This window comes from Triticum aestivum, chromosome 6A (genome assembly GCF_018294505.1).
Source record: "Triticum aestivum cultivar Chinese Spring chromosome 6A, IWGSC CS RefSeq v2.1, whole genome shotgun sequence".
NCBI classification, from domain to species: Eukaryota; Viridiplantae; Streptophyta; class Magnoliopsida; order Poales; family Poaceae; genus Triticum; species Triticum aestivum.
The window spans coordinates 574,851,119-574,867,924 of NC_057809.1; the positions used below are offsets into that span (position 1 = coordinate 574,851,119).

The window sequence follows — 16,806 nt, forward strand, 5'->3', positions numbered from 1 at the left end:
ATCAGGTTGACCATGTGGACCGCAAAAGAACAAAGCGGCGGACTCTTTAAGACGTTTGGGTTCCCAATGTAAACCGGTGCCACCCAATGTTTTTCTGGATGTTTTGCATAACCTGTCGGTCAAACTACCCACAGAGGAGGATTTGGCTATTCCTGATCTGGAGGCTCAGTTGGTGGCGGCTCTTCATGTTATCCCAGATTGGACAGTCCCATATTTGGCGTATATGAACTGGGGCGAGTTACCGGAGGATGAAACTTTGGCCAGGCAGATAATCCGGCGATCCAAGTCAATGACCATTGCCAACGGAGAATTGCATCATTGCAGTGTAACATGGGCGTTTCAGCGTTGTGTATCTCCTGAAGAAGGTTGTGAGATTTTGCGTGAGATCCATGAAGGATATTGTGGTCACCATGCCGGTTCAAAGTCCCCGGTAGCTGAAGCTTTTCGTTACGGCTTCTATTGGCTGACGGCTCATGCTGATGCTGAGGACTTGGTGAAAAAGTGTGATGGTTGTCAGAAGTTTTCACGATGAGCTCATGTTCCGGCTCAGGAATTGAGGATGATTCCAATCACTTGGCCGTTTGCAACTTGGGAGCTGGATATGGTTGGGCCTTTTAAGAGGTCCAAGGATAAGAAGACCCACCTTCTAGTGGTGGTTGATAAGTTTACTAAGTGGGTGGAGGCAGAGCCAGTCAGTAAGTGTGATGCAGCCGCGGCGGCTCAATTAATCAAAAAGGTGATTTTCCTGTTTGGTTTCACACACAGAATCATAACTGATAATGGCACTAATCTGTCCAAGGGTGCCATGAAAGAATTTTGTCAACGTGAGCACATCCGGCTTGACACGTCATCAGTGGCTCACCCCCAATCTAATGGTCAAGCAGAGAGAGCCAATCAAGAGATCCTGAGAGGGATCAAGCCCCGGCTTATGGTTCCTTTACAACGGACGCCGGGTTGTTGGGTGGAGGAGTTACCTTCTGTGTTATGGAGCATTAATACCACTCCCAACAGATCTACGGGTTACACACCTTTTTTTCATGGTTTACAGAGTAGAGGCGGTTCTCCCTAGTGACATACGTCATGACTCACCCCGTGTGGCGGCTTATGTTGAAGCTGACAATGAGAAAGCACGTCAGGAAGCACTTGACCTGTTAGATGAGGAGCGTGATATTGCAGCGGCTCATTCGGCAATTTACCAGCAAGATCTGCGTCGTTATCACAGCCATCGGGTTAAAACCAGAACTTTTCAAGAAGGCGATCTGGTGCTCCGGCTCATCCAGGACCAGACTGATATGCACAAGTTATCTCCAGCTTGGGAAGGACCCTTTGTGATTAGCAAGAATCTGCACAATGGGTCATACTACCTCATCGATGTTCGAGAGCACAAAGACTCACGTAAATCGGAGGAGGAGACCCACTGGCCGTGGAATATCGCTCATCTTCGGCCCTACTACACCTGAGACATAGGCTCCTCTTATGTACATATTCTTGACAATGTATATATTATGATGATTAATATAATAAACCAGCATCCCTGCCAAAGCAGGGCCTCTGTTGTTTCTCTTTAAAAAGTTTTTGATTACATGGGGGCTTTTGTTTATAAAGCGGAGTTCTTGTTACTTATTGATCCGGCTTATAAGCCACATATATAAAAAACTTGGGGGCTTGCTACCCAAAGTCCAAAGGAGCCAAAGAGAGTCTGTTGCAGAGCACAACTCAAACATAGGCGTCCATTGAGCACAACTCAAAATATTGCTTGGGATTCTTTTGTTCTACAAGAACACAGAGCTTACAACCTTGTAATAGGCTATAAAAGCCAGGCTTGGAAGCCAGGTGTATTCACCTAAAACCCTGGGTTATCTTGCCTTTTTAAGTAAGTCACTCCATCTAGGTAATCCTGGTATGACCCGTCGAACGTTTGACAAGTCAATCTTATACAGACCCTGAACTTGTCTTAGTTAAAATGACGGTTGGTTAATGTGAGGTCCATCTTATAAGGCTTTGTAAAATGGTTTAACTCAGTGGCCTGGCAGCCCATGAAAAGCCTCGCTTTTTGCATACTTTTCCTTTGCAATCTTTCTATTTGAGATTTATTTTAATGCGGTTTATACTAAATCTGGTGTTTACTGACCCGGCCTGGCTGTTGACTATATGTCGGCCGAACACACTAAAAATATTGCTGGTGTTTATTGACTCGGCTTGGTTGTCAATTATAAATCGTCAGCATACACTCAGTTATAATCCGGTGTTGATTGACCTGGTCTAGCTTTCGACTATAAGTCGCCAGTATGATATACGGATAATCCGGTGTTTATTACAACCCGGTACGGCTTTATTATAAACCGGCAAAACATGGGAGGAGTTATCAGTACTCAAGATTTGGGTTATCACCCTTACTACAAAAAGTTGGTAAACCAACGATGTGATTCAATGTCACATGTATGATATATTTCATATTTGATTATTCTTAAGTACAACCTTGGTTATAAACCGGGGTTATATGTTGGGCATTATGACCCGTCCGGCGGTAAACCGCCAGGACACTTTAAACTTGTTGTATGCAGAAATAGGTTGAATAAAGCTGCTAAGGATCATAAGCAGGCATAGCATAATAATGGCGGATTAACAGTGTCATGCAAAGTGAATATGCATGATGGCATAGCAGACCAAGTGTATAAAACTAGCCTATTACAAGGCGCTTTGATGCCCAAAAGGATAATTGTTTTCAACAAGTGTTACAGTATGCAGAAGGCTAAGCCAGCCTCCGGATCATGACTCTTCGCCGGGCTGACTTGATGGATGTGGATCATCCTGCGCCAGTTCATCCTCCTTCTCTCCGCCCAGCGGCTGGAAGTCAATGGTTGCCCAATCGATTCCAGTTAGGGCCTTGAATACAACTTCATTGCTTATAAGTGTGGAGGGTCCAACATCAAGGGCGTAAGTATGCTTATGGATTGGTGGGATAAGATTTTTCACATCATACGTTAGCTCATTAACCCATTTGTTGTTGGCATCATAAATCGACTGGTAATGAGAAAGATCCACCTCTTCAGCCAATTTGCTAGCTAATGAGCGCATTTGCTTCGTCAGAGCTCGGAGATCATCATTATCAAAATCTGACCCGCCTTCCTTTATGCTCGGATACCTGCCTCCTACATCAGCCGGGTCAAGATCTGGTATCCAAACTTTAGCCCAGATTAGTGCGGTCAGAGCACCTGCCCTTGCAGCTGATCTTTTTAACTCTTCAAACCGGGCAGGCAGCATTGATAGCCTTTCTAATGTTTCCTTGATCAACGTCGGGGGTGGTTTGTTATGAGAGGTAGTACAAATGATCCGTTGCGCACCGGTATATAATTTCTCTATAAGAGTATAGGCAACCTTCAATTTCTTCTACATATCAGAGCCCAGATGCGTAATGCGTGATCCTGCATCATTACGCACGTCAATAAACCGGCAGTTTATGGGATAATACTTGATAACATCTTATAATAAGGATACTTACCAAATACAGGAGTGGTCATGGCATTTATTTGCCGCTTCAAACCAGTCAGCTCTTCTACCACCGGATTAAGGGCTGCCTCTGCATCCTCAACCCTCTTTTGCAGTGCGGTTTTCTCTATGTCCCAGTCTGCCCACTCCTTATTGAAGTTTTCCTTCGGTTTCTCCATGGTTGCTAAGTCACTGGTCAGCTCCTCTTTGGCTTTGGAAGTTTCTGCTTGTTGGGACTTGATAATTTTTTGAAGATCAGCGGTTTGAGATTCCTTTTTGCTCAGCTCAGCCTGTAAGAGACATACATGTTATGAGTTGGCAGCATATATTTGAAGTACCAAGCACATAACAAGTTATACACTTGGCACTTGGGGGCTAATGCCTATTGCTTCTTATCAAAATTTTCTTATAAGTCCCAAGATCAATTCACGTATTATTCTTGGCACTTGGGGGCTAATGTATATTTGTTCAGATATTACAAAGTCCCGATTCATCTTCAAAAGATAAACCTGCCCTTGGGGGCTACGCAGGCAAAGTTGAAGTATTACAAAGTCCCGGTTTACATTGCTATCATAAACCGGCCCTTGGGGGCTACTGGAGTTGATATTAGAAACTGGATACAAGAAAGCAATTATGCAACGTAAACAATATTTACCTCATATCGCTCCTTCATCATATTCACTAAACCAGCTTCATAGTCGCGGCTTGTGTACAGACGGTTTAAAAAACCAGAATGAAGGTCTTGGGCATTGAGGTGGGCATAGCTGGACAAATCTGTTTTCCACTTGCCCTTATCCATAGCAGAAAGTTCTTCCTTGGCACTATGCTTTGATAAAGTGGTAGGATTGCCAGGGGTGGTGTGGCCGACGCCGGTGATCATAATGTCATCAATATTGTCATTAGCACTATTGAGTGGGCTTGGCAGTTTGTCAGTGGCTCCGACTAGGCTTGCCGGTTTATCAACACGGCCTTCTTCAGGGTCAACTTCCATTTGTTCAGTTGTTAAGTCATGATCTTGCGGTGGTAGATCATTGAGTATAGAGTCAGCATTGGTATCTTCCGGTTCAGTGGTTGTATTATCATCAGCCGGTTTATTCAGTTTGGCCTTTTTGCTGGGCCTAGCCTTGGCTCTGAAAGGAATGAACATAAAGGTTAGTATGAGAAGCAAGCACGAGGTATAAAGGGTTAGTTTAATATACTTACCCAGGAACAGTTTTTAGAGGTGGAAGTTGTGTCCCTGTTGACTCGCCAGAGGATGAATGAGATGTTCCCTGATAGTTTGAATCAGACGGATTAAGAGGTTGTCGGAAATAACCTTCCTTGGGATAAGATGTGTCAGGAATAGGAGAAACCTCTGGGCGGCGTTTACGAACCGGCGTGTTTGGTAAACCGGATGAGGTCACCACCTGACCACTATGCCGGGTTGTGCGGCGAGCTTCATGTTGTTGCTTCTTTAGAAGAAAGTTTGGATCCAAGTGAGCTAGGGGTGAGAAAATCTTACTTTCTGGTTTGCTTGACGGGTTTTCTGTGTTGGCAGAGGATCTGATCCGGAGGAAAGAATAATTACCTCTACATCATCAGCATGGCTGGCTTCAGCGTCATCCTGATAATAGTCATTGTCAATAAGGTGTATGGAAAAGGAGCCAAGAGAATCAAGCTCTACCTCTAATTCCGGATTATCAAGATCATCATCAATGTGTAAATCGGTGGACTCAGCGCTTTTCTTCTTGGTAGGTTTTTTTATAACCTTAGTCTTGGGGCGAGGTGTCTTGGTCGGTTTATCCTGCGGCGGTTTCTTCTTCCAGAACGGATCATCACCCTGTCAAAAGATCGGCAAAAAGTTGTAAGGCAATAGTAAAAAGGGACGGATTAAAATAAGAGTAAGCAATTCTTACAGTTGGCCGTTTATTGGAAACGCAGAAAGGACTAAGCCCTGTTTTGCTGCATTCGGCCACTAATTCATCCAACATTTTCTTAAGAGCTTCAGTAATTTCAGCATCACATAGCTGGATGTCAATATGACGTTGAGGGTCTTTTAAATCCCCTGTGTATTCACACATTAAACCGGGGCGACGGCTTAGAGGCAAGATACTCCAAGAAACCCAGCAACGGACAAAGTCGACGCCAGTTAAACCGTTTGCCACAAAGGATCGGAGCTTCGAAAGATGTGGAGCATATTTGGCTCGTTCCTTTGCGGTCAGTCGTTGGGGGCATGGATGTGCGCTGGTAAGCCGGTGAACCCAATAACCCGGCAGAGGATTTTCTTCAGTAGGAGACGTATCTCGGCAATAGAACCAAATCCGGTTCCAATCTTTGGGGTGACTATGGTGTTTGGCATGAGGGAAACTGACATCTTTCCTCTTCTAAATTAAAACACCGCCAAGTTCAGTATTGGACCCGTCTGTAAATTCAGTATGGCGGTTCAAATAGAAGAAGTCCTTGAACAATTCCATAGTGGGTTCAAAATACTTGAAAATTACAAATATTAGACACGGAGTTCGGTCCAATATCTTGAGGGCGGAGTTGGAAGCTAGCAAGCACATCACGAAAAAACTTTGACCCGAGAGGGCTAAACCCTCGACCCAGATGATCAGCAAACACAACTACTTCTCCATCATTAGGTTCAGGAGGATTTTCTGAGCCAGGGACTCTCCAGTGGATAACTTCCTTTTTTGCTAAAGCGCTGGTTGCGATGCACCGGTTCAGTTGGTCTTCGGTAACCCAGGAAGGAACCCAGTTACAAGCATAAAATGTCTTGGACATTTGAACAACAACCTGAAGGAAGGTTTGTGCCGGTTTAAGATTCATGATGGACAAGCATAAAGTGTTACAGGTGAAGGAGACAGAAGTTATTCAAACATGCAAGATTATTAAACCAGAAGTTGATGTTATCAGAATCATAATAACAAGTGATTGGTGGTTTAAGAGGGGACTAATGGTACCTGGCGGGTTATCATTTTCTAAAATTAAACCGCCTATATTAGCATTAAAGGTACATATCTGGAATAATTAAGTGATGGAGAAATAGGTTTTACAAATTGGTATTACCAATCTAGATCTACCGCATGTCAGAAAATGGAAAAATATTCAAGGTTAAACTTTCTGGTATTTGAGCAGTTGAAGGATCCAGATGGGATTTTCTACTTAAATGAGACGTGCTGATAGAAAGAAGGAATGTGGCCATTGCTATAAATATTGGATATTGAAGTTTAAATCAAAAGGCCACTGCGCAAGGATGAACACCGACGAACACCGATGAATGCTCAAACCCTAAAGATAGATCTATAGGGGGAGGAAAGAAGGCTTACAGAGGCTGGTGGAATAGCGGAGAGGCGTCGCGTTTCTCTGGTATGTTCAGGGTGATGCAGCGGCCGGAGAAGAGGACGAGGATGAGGACTTGGCGGCGGCGGCTGAGCTCGAGCGCTAGGTCGACGCAAGGAAGAAGACGGAGCGAATAGGTATAGGGGGAAAGTGAAAGGGACACTCGGCCCTATTTATAAGGCAAATGGATAAGAGGCAAGCGCGGGAAACCAGGAGGTCAAAAAAAGGATCTGTAGGCATGCGGACGCCTCGATCTTCGGAGATTCATTAAAGGAAAGGAGATGCATTAAAGGATTTCATTTATGTGTAAAATTAGTGGAAGATGACGTCACAGCGAGTTACAAAGTTCCCGCAAAAGGTATTGAAGGAATTTTCTAAGTGTTGAAGATTGACATGAACAAGTTCAAATCAACATGGGGCCTAATGTTGGGGGTATAACTATTGAGTATAAACTGCCCAGGAGGGGTCGGGTTATACTCATAGTGGTTTGCTTATATTGAAGCCCATGAAGACAAGGAATATGGCGCTTTACGAAGGAGATTAACAAGAAGGCCCAAAGCCCAAAGGCGGATTAGGGCCCGTAGATGTAAACCGCCATATGGTGTATGACTTGTGTTGTAAGACAGGAAAGGGTAGAAACCGAGCCGGACACGTTTATGAGTCGGCCGGGATTCTGTGAACCGCCGGGCGTCAACCTATGTATATAAAGGACAACCCGGTGGCGGTTTAGGGACAAGAAACAATAGATCGAGAGCCAAGCAAAGCGTATTCGCTCCCTGGTCATCGAAACCCTAGCAATTCCACCACAACTGGATTAGGCTTTTACTTTCACTGCAAGGGGACAAACCAGTATAAACTCCTTGTGTCCTTTATCCCGCTTTAACCCCTTTAAGCTAACTATGTTGCGATGGCTCCACGACTAAGTCCTCACACTAGGACATCTGCCGTGACAAAACCACGATAGGTACCTCAGATTTCACTACTAGAAAGCTATAGCCAACGCTATTCTCAGCATAGCCCAAATTAATGCAGTCCATGGTCTTTTGTCCAAGCTTATGCTTTTTGGGGATCGACACATTGACTTTTGCCAAACAACCCCAAGTACATAAGTAAGGGAGTGTAGTTCTTTTCTTTTCCCATTGCTCATAGGGAGTAGTCTCATTATCCTTTGCGGGAACTTTATTCAGGACATGACATGATGTCAATACGGCCTTCCCCCACCATGCCTTGGATAAACCCGATGTATCTAACATGGCGTTAGCCAAATCTGTTAGAGTACGGTTTTTCCTTTCGGCAACCCCGTTTGACTGGGGTGAATAGGGAGGCGTTCTCATGAATAATAACATGTTTCGCACAGAATAAATTGAACTCACGAAAAAAGTACTCTCCACCACGATCAGACCAAAATCGTTTTATTTTCTTCTCAAGTTGGTTCACAACTTCAGTCTTATAGATTTTAAAGTAGTGTAGAGCCTCATCCTTTGTATTTAACAAATACACATAACAGAATCTAGTGGAATCATCAATCAAAGTCATGAAGTATTTATTTCCACCTTTAGTAAACACACCATTCATCTCAGAGAGATCTGAATGTATGAGCTCTAGTGGTGCCAGGTATCTCTCCTTCGTAGACTTATGAGTCTTACGATGTTGCTTTGCTTGCACACACGCATGGCACTTAGAGCCTTTGGCTAAAGTGAAACTCGGGATTAGATTCATCTTAGCTAGCCGCGTCATACAACCGAAATTTATGTGACGAAGACATGAATGCCAAACCTCACATTCGTTCACATTGGAATGAATTTGGTTCACGACTTTATTACAGAAATCCTCCAGGGAAAGGAGGAACAAACCACCACAATCATATCCTTTTCCAACAAATAGTCCATAACGAGATACGACTACTTTGTTAGACTCAAATACTAACTTAAACCCTTCTTTACATAGAAGGGAGCCACCAATGAGATTCTTCTTGATGGCGGGGACATGCTGCACGTTCTTCAGTTGCACGATCTTTCCCGAAGTAAACTTCAAATCTACCGTGCCAACACCATGAACAGAAGCATGCGAGCCGTTCCCCATTAGGACAGAACAATCTCTTGCGACCTGATAAGAAGAAAACAAAGACACATCAGCACACACATGAATATTGGCCCCAGTGTCAACCCACCAATCAGTGGACTGACAAACTGAAAGTACGGTAAATGGATTACCATACCCAGATGCCCCATCATTGTTGCTCAGAGTTACAATGACAGACATGGCGTCCTGTCCTGGCTTCTTGTACTTGTTTGGGCACTTATTTGCCCAATGTTCCTCTGAACCACAAGTTCAACAGCCATTTCTCTTTTTGTCTTTCTTCTTACCCTTCTTCTTAAAGGTAGTATTCTGCTGGACAGAGTTCTTTCCCTTGAACTTGTGGAAGTTCTTCTGCACCACATTGGCGCTAGAAGAACCCACTGCCCCTTTCGCGTGTGAGTCCTTTGCTCTCGAGTCCTGCTCAACACTTAGATGACCGTGAAGGAAATATGCCCTAGAGGAAATAATAAAGTTATTATTTATTTCCTTATTTCATGATAAATGTTTATTATTCATGCTAGAATTGTATTAACTGGAAACATAATACACGTGTGAATACATAGACAAACAGAGTGTCATTAGTATGCCTCTACTTGACTAGCTCGTTAATCAAAGATGGTTATGTTTCCTAACCATAGACATGAGTTGTCATTTGATTAACGGGGTCACGTCATTAGAGAATGATGTGATTGACTTGATCCATTTTGTTAGCATAACACTTGATCGTTTAGTTTGTTGCTATTGCTTTCTTCATGACTTATACATGTTCCTATGACTATGAGATTATGCAACTCCCGTTTACCGAAGGAACACTTTGTGTGCTACCAAACGTCACAACGTAACTGGGTGATTATAAAGGTGCTCTACAGGTGTCTCCGAAGGTACTTGTTGGGTTGGCGTATTTTGAGATTAGGATTTGTCACTCCGATTGTCGGAGAGGTATCTCTAGGCCCACTCGGTAATGCACATCACTATAAGCCTTGCAAGCATTGCAACTAATGAGTTAGTTGCGGGATGATGTGTTACGGAACGAGTAAAGAGACTTGCCGGTAACGAGATTGAACTAGGTATTGAGATACCGACGATCGAATCTCGGGCAAGTAACATGCCGATGACAAAGGGAACAACGTATGTTGTTATGCGGTTTGACCGATAAAGATCTTCGTAGAATATGTAGGAGCCAATATGAGCATCCAAGTTCCACTATTGGTTATTGACCGGAGACGTGTCTCGGTCATGTATACATAGTTCTCGAACCGGTAGGGTCCGCACGCTTAAAATTCGATGACGGTTATATTATGAGTTTATGTGTTTTGATGTACCGAAGGAGTTCGGAGTCCCATATGAGATCGGGGACATGACGAGGAGTCACGAAATGGTCGAGACGTAAAGATCGATATATTGGACGACTATATTCGGACATCGGAAAGGTTCCGAGTGATTCAGGTATTTTTGGGAGTACCGGGGAGTTATGGGAATTCGTATTGGGCCTTAATAGGCCATACGGGAAAGGAGAGAAAGGCCTCAAAGGGTGGCCGCACCCCTTCCCATGGGCTGGTCCGAATTGGACTAGGGAGGGGGCGCCCCTTCCTTCCTTCTCCTTTTCCCTTCCCTTTCCTTCCCTCCTACTCGTACTACTTGGAAGGGCTCCTAGTTCTACTAGGAAAGGGGGAATCCTACTCCCGGTGGGAGTAGGACTCCCCTAGGGCGCGCCATAGAGAGGGCTGGCCCTCCCCCTCCTCTACTCCTTTATATACGGGGGTAGGGGGCACCCCAAAGACACAACAATTGATCTCTTGATCTCTTAGCCGTGTGCGGTGCCCCCCTCCACCATAATCCACCTCGATCATATCGTAGCGGTGCTTAGGCGAAGCCCTGCGTCGGTAGAACATCATCATCGTCACCACGCCATCGTGTTGACGAAACTCTCCCTCAACACTCGGCTGGATCGGAGTTCGAGGGACGTCATCGAGTTGAACGTGTGCAGAACTCGGAGGTGTCGTGCGTTCGGTACTTTTTCGGTCGGATCGTGAAGACGTACGACTACATCAACCGCGTTGTGCTAACGCTTCCGCTTTCGGTCTACGAGGGTACGTGGACAACACTTTCCCCTCTCGTTGCTATGCATCACCATGATCTTGCATGTGCGTAGGGATTTTTTTGAAATTACTACGTTCCCCAACAGATCGATGACATCCTCAATAGAGAATTCACGTCTCAAGTGTTTGAGAGAAGTAGCAAAGTTCCTCCATCCAGGAGGGAGTGTTGCAATAATACAACCCGCGACAAACTTGTCCGGTAACTCACACTTCAGGAGCTCCAGCTCCTTAGCAATGCATTATATCTCATGAGCCTGGTCCAATACAGGACGGTTATCGACCATCCTGTAATCATGGAACTGTTCCATGGCATACAACTCACTGCCAGCATCGGTTGCGCCAAACTTCGCTTCGAGCGCATCCGATAAGTTTTTGGCAACACGCATATGGAGATATGTGTCCACCAGCTTGCCTCCGATCACAGTAAGAACGCCTCGCACAAAGATGGTGGTTGCCTCCCTAAACCCATTCTCCTGTTCAGGAGCAATCGTTACCGCGGGAGACACACCACCAACCCAGAACACGTTCATTGCCGTCAGCCACAAGGTGTGGTCCTGCTCTGCCAATGCTTAAAATGCGTTCCAGTAAGCTTTTCCGGTTTCATAGTAGCGGCGAAGCCATGAGTCGACAAGTGCCTAAAATAAGGTTTTTGGAATGTTGGAAATATTAGCACTTTCTCGATTAATCTAATCCACGAGTAAACAGTAAACATGACAAATACGATATGCATCCCATACCGATACCTAAGCATGTAAGCACGTACAATACACAGAACCAAAACATCTATGAACAACATATATACGGCTAACACATGAACGAGTCATACCCTCCGGTTGGCCAGGCCAACGCGGCGGCGGCAGCAGCAGCCTCAGCATCGGCCGAGGCCTTCTTCTTGGCGGCTTCGTCGTCAGCCATGGAGTCGATGCAGGAGAAGTAGGGGAAGCAGAGGCGGACGGTGAAGGAGACGGGTCAAGGGCAGTTGCGTCGAGACGCTCCTCAAAAACCTTATTGCCGTTCTCCCGGGCAGGATCTCGAACGACAGGGTTCCGGAGGCACCTGCTCTTCCGACCAACCGTGCATGCGGTCGTCGGGATGGGATCGCCAGAAGCAGCAGAGTGAGAGGAACAGTTTTGGCTCGGCTCATTCCCACAACCTGCGGCGCGCATCGTGACAAGGCAAGGCGAGGCAAGGCGTGGCGGGCAATGGAGGAGGAGGAGCGTGCGTATACAACTCATATCCCCAAGCTCCCAATAACAAGTGATGGAGAAGCCCTTATAAAGATGTCTCACTTTTCTTACTATAGCAGTATGGTACTAAACTTCCCACACTTCCCATCACTTGTCGTACACATGCATGGACCTTAGAGATTAACCAGGGATTATTGTCTTATATGGGCCTAAGCCCATCCATAATCCAACAAGAGTACAATAAAAATGGGGGATAGTTATTGTTTTAGAGCGAAGGTGCAAGGTGCAAGATGCGAGAAGGTTCAAATTAAGAGAGTGAGTGGATTGGGTCGTGGATCGCTGCGGTTACCTCAAGGTGTAGACCGAGGGGGTGAACAAACTTACCGTGGTGGAGCCAGACGTACACTTATTTTCGAAAAACGATCGAGACAGATGTACACTCTTATGTGGACGGAGAAAGTACTTAACAACAAATTGAGAGCCACACGACAACAAAGAAAATAACTATAAGATACACAACAACTTGCAAACGAGTACGCAGACTCGAAACAATAGAACAGTAGGGCATGGGAGAGGGGATGCCCGTCCTAGTCCTGCGATGGCGCGAATCTGGTTAAGCAGCGTCCGTTGCAGTGGCGGGGCTTGAGCAAAATTTAAGATGAGTGCGTGACTTAAAGGGGAACAAATTAGTAGGAAGGAGGGGCAGATATTTACTTGAAATACTAGTTAGGCCTAAAATTTAGCTTGCTATTCGATGAATACATTTGTTAGATTGTTAGCTTGTTATGAATTGGCTAGAGCGAACGCCACAACACAACGCTAAACAGCCCATTGTTGAGAGCATCGCAGCCCTACGACAAGGCTGACCAGATCCGCTCAAGATCGCGATTCCAACCTAAGCTCGGGGCCTCCTTGACACAACTCCAACAAAATCTAGCAGGGTGCAATGGAAAAAAGAATGGCCTCAGAGTGCAACGGACGCAACTCCAACAAAATCTAGCAGGGCCTCCTTGATATCAATCCTCGATTTCTAACCGAAGAGGAAAGTATCAGTAAAAGAATCTATACACACCAGTGCCGATGCGCTTCTCAGTTGTTTAATGGAGCAATGCTAGCATGCGAACACAGAATGGTAACCTCTTAAACATAGAATGTTTGACTTAGCAAACCAAAATAATCCAGAAGATGAAACAGATACATACGGAAGGATTACCAGGTAAGGTGGGCAATCTACTTGACTCTGTTTGACACAAATTCCCCTGGTACTTACACCCTTGAGATCTGATTGTCTTCAACGTCGGAACCATAATCCTTCAACTGACCACAGATCCTTCCCACAGCTCACACTGAAGGCAAATAAAAGGTAAGGTTCATATTTGCATGGTTGATGGTAAAATCCAAATCACTGAAAACAATAAATGGACAAAGATGTAAAGTATTAGTGTTTGTGACAAAATGTAGGTGCCAACTTTCAGTTCTTCAGGATTTCCTGCTTTGTCCTGCTGCACATAAGCTCAGAAGTGTCAGGGGAAAGGGTAATTATTCATCATAGCATTGAAGGGATAAAAAGGTAGAAAATCAATCAGTTAAGGCAATCCTTTGTTTGCTAGCCCGGTGTGAAGTTGAAGCACATGACATTGTTAGATGGAGAACATGCTGATTGCTTTGATAAAAACATTGAGAGTTCAGACCAGACCATACTGTGCACAGCAAACTTTAGAAGTTCAAACATACATGCTTGTGGCAATTGGGTAGCAACTGTAACATAGAGTGGATATCCCTCATTTTGCTAGGGAACCCATTAGCTTTGTATGGAAGATGTGCGATTGCGCAACTCTGAAGTCTGCTGTAGGAACCCATTAGAGTTGCAGATCTAGCCTTTAGAAAATCTTCAGAAATGTATGCAAGATATGCGATTGCGCAGCTGAACAAGGCACAGCACCCTGGTATGAATGTATCACTGCCATTTAGCCAGGGAAAATTATTCAAGTCATGTTACAGCACTCGGCAGAACTACAGCAAACCAAATTAGCACCACAATTCAGAGAGGGTAAAGAAATCTCCCAGTGCTACAGAAATCGATGGCCATTACAATCGCCCCCTTTGCTGAAGAAAGCTTGCAACTACGGAGGGCCTGCACAAAAAACCGATCCCCTTTTTGCTCGGATGATAGCTTCAAGCTTGATCCCGGGTGGTGTCGTGGCGCCGATGCATGGCTAGGTTTTGGGGGCATCTGGCTGGGGGTGGGAGCCTGCTCCGGCTTCGGCTCCGGGTCCGGCCACGGCTGCGCGCTTGCGGGCGATGAAGTCCTCGAGGACCTTGCGGCGCTGGGCGGCCTTGGCGCGCTGGGGCTCGATGTTGGCGTAGGAGAGGCGCGCGGCGGCGGCGATGAGCGCGGCGCCGGTGAGGAAGAGGCAGGCCGTGGCGGCGCGCTGCCTCCGGGTCGCCGCGTACTGCAGCCACGACATGTCGCCTCCTCTAGCGTCGTAGGGCAGGGAGCGTGGGAGACGGGATGGGGCTGGTTAGCGCAAAAGGACTGGCGAAGACGGGAGGTGCAGAATGCGTCTTGGCGTGTCGAGAGCGGAGCAAACGGGGAGCAGAGTTCCTTACGTTCAGGCTATGGCTAAAGCAGAGCATGCATGAATGCCGAGCAGAGCAAGAACGGGATCGTCGCTGGCATGACAGATTAGTACGTGTGCAGTTCGTACGTACGTACAAACGTTGAGGTAGTGTTCGCGATTAAGACCAAATTAAAAACACCAGAAAGGAAGATGTAATATTGGTGTTTGTGTTTCGTGATCTCGAGGTTAAGGATGGATCTTCATAGTGGTGTCGACATCTGGATCGCGGCCCTATATCGCCTTGCCGGCCGTCCTACCAGTTTGTAGTCTCTGACTTTCTCCTCATTTGTCTCTCTCTTGTTCATCTGGTTTTTGCCCCTCTCCTCCCTCATTTAAAACGATCTTGGATTTAGCCTGTTTTAAAATGAAAATTCAGGTGAGGAACCTTTCCTCCCGTCGGAAAAAAACATAGATCATTAGCTATAGAATGAGGTTCCTTGTTTGAGTCCTTATGCTCAAATTGGAAAAGAAACTTCGTCCAAGGAAGATTGACAATGATAGATTCCATGGAGAATCATCAGTGTCCCACTTTATTAAAAAAGGCTTTTGCCCCACTTTATATATAAAGCAAACCACCAGAGCCACAAAGATCCAACATAAATATTCAAACCACACACGTAGCACACAAACAAAGTACAAGAGGATTTTGTTGAGGGCACAACTCAACAAGCCCTAAAAAAAGAAAAGGTAGCCCAGGCCAAGGGAGGCTCCGATCCCCAATCGGCCCTGCCACGCCACACCACAACGGCACCAAGTGCCTAATCCGGCTCCGCGGTGGTGGAGGAAGCGAAGGCGCCAAGCGTAGGGCCATTGCACGGAGATCTGCAATGAAGATGTTAATGGCGTCTTGATCTTGCGGGCAGCTAAGCGGCCGCCAGAGCTGCAAATAGCCACATATTTTGAAAATCGCGTCAGTAGCTCGTCGAAGAGGGACGGGCTGGATCACAAGCTTATTGTGCCGTCCATAACGTCCATGCGAGAACCCCAATAGCCAACCACCTAATGTGGCTGGAACACTATGAAGAGGCCTGAATTTCCTCGAAGAGGTTGGGGAAATTGTTGTTGCAACCAACATTCGCTGACCACCTACCGGATGCAACCCCAAAGAAATTGCACGGACACGCAGATGCCCCACTCTTCATGTCTGTAACCACTTTTAGACAGACGAAGCACCAAGATTGTCGATTGGTCATGTAACGCCCCGAGACCGATGTGCCAGGTGTCGTCCAGTTATTCGCTGTTGTTGTCTTGTCATTGCTTGTGTGTCATGCATTGCATATCACGTCATCATGTGCATTTTATTTCCATACATGTTCGTCTCATGCATCCGAGCATTTTCCCCGTTGTCCGTTTTGCATTCTAGCGCTCCTATCTCCTCCGGTGGTCCTTTCTACCTTCCTTTCGTGTGTCGGGGTTAAACATTTCCGGATTGGACCGAGACTTGCCAAGCGGCCTTGGTGTACTGCCGGTAGACCGCCTGTCAAGTTTCGTGCCATTTGGACTTCGTTTGATACTCCAACGGTTAACCGAGGGACCGAAAAGGCCTCGTGTGTGTTGCAGCCCAACACCCTTCCATTTTGGCCCAAAACCCACCTAAACCCTCTCCATCATCTTGGTCGTTCGATCATGATTGCGTGGCCGAAAACCGCACCTCATTTGGACTCTCCTACCTCCCTCTACCTATAAATATGTGCTCCCCTCCCGAAATTCGTGGATGAACCCTAAAAACTCCTCCCCTCGCGCCGCCGGACGCGTCCTCACCGCGCCGGACATGTCCACCGCACCGCCGCCACATCGCCTCGGACTATAGCGAGCCGCCACGTCAGCCGCCCGCCGCGCCCAGCCACTCCCAGGCAGCCACCTCAGCCGCGCCTCTCCCTCCTCTCCGTCGCGGCCCGCGCAGCCCACAACGGGCCCGCCCGGCCCGGTCGTCGCGCGCCGCCGATCCCGCTCGCCCGCTGCTCCCCGCCGCCTAGCGCCTCCCCGCCGGCGACCTTCGTCGCCGCCTAC

At 46.4% G+C, this 16,806-nt stretch overlaps 1 protein-coding gene across 1 annotated transcript; it reads right to left on the reverse strand.

Annotated features, from left to right (window-relative positions):
• Nucleotides 1-14,119: 14,119 nt before the first annotated feature.
• Nucleotides 14,120-14,733, reverse strand: LOC123131095 (uncharacterized). The gene has a single exon (XM_044550855.1). The coding sequence runs from the start codon at nt 14,641-14,643 to the stop codon at nt 14,392-14,394; it is 252 nt and encodes an 83-aa protein (XP_044406790.1). The 5' UTR covers nt 14,644-14,733; the 3' UTR covers nt 14,120-14,391.
• Nucleotides 14,734-16,806: the final 2,073 nt, after the last annotated feature.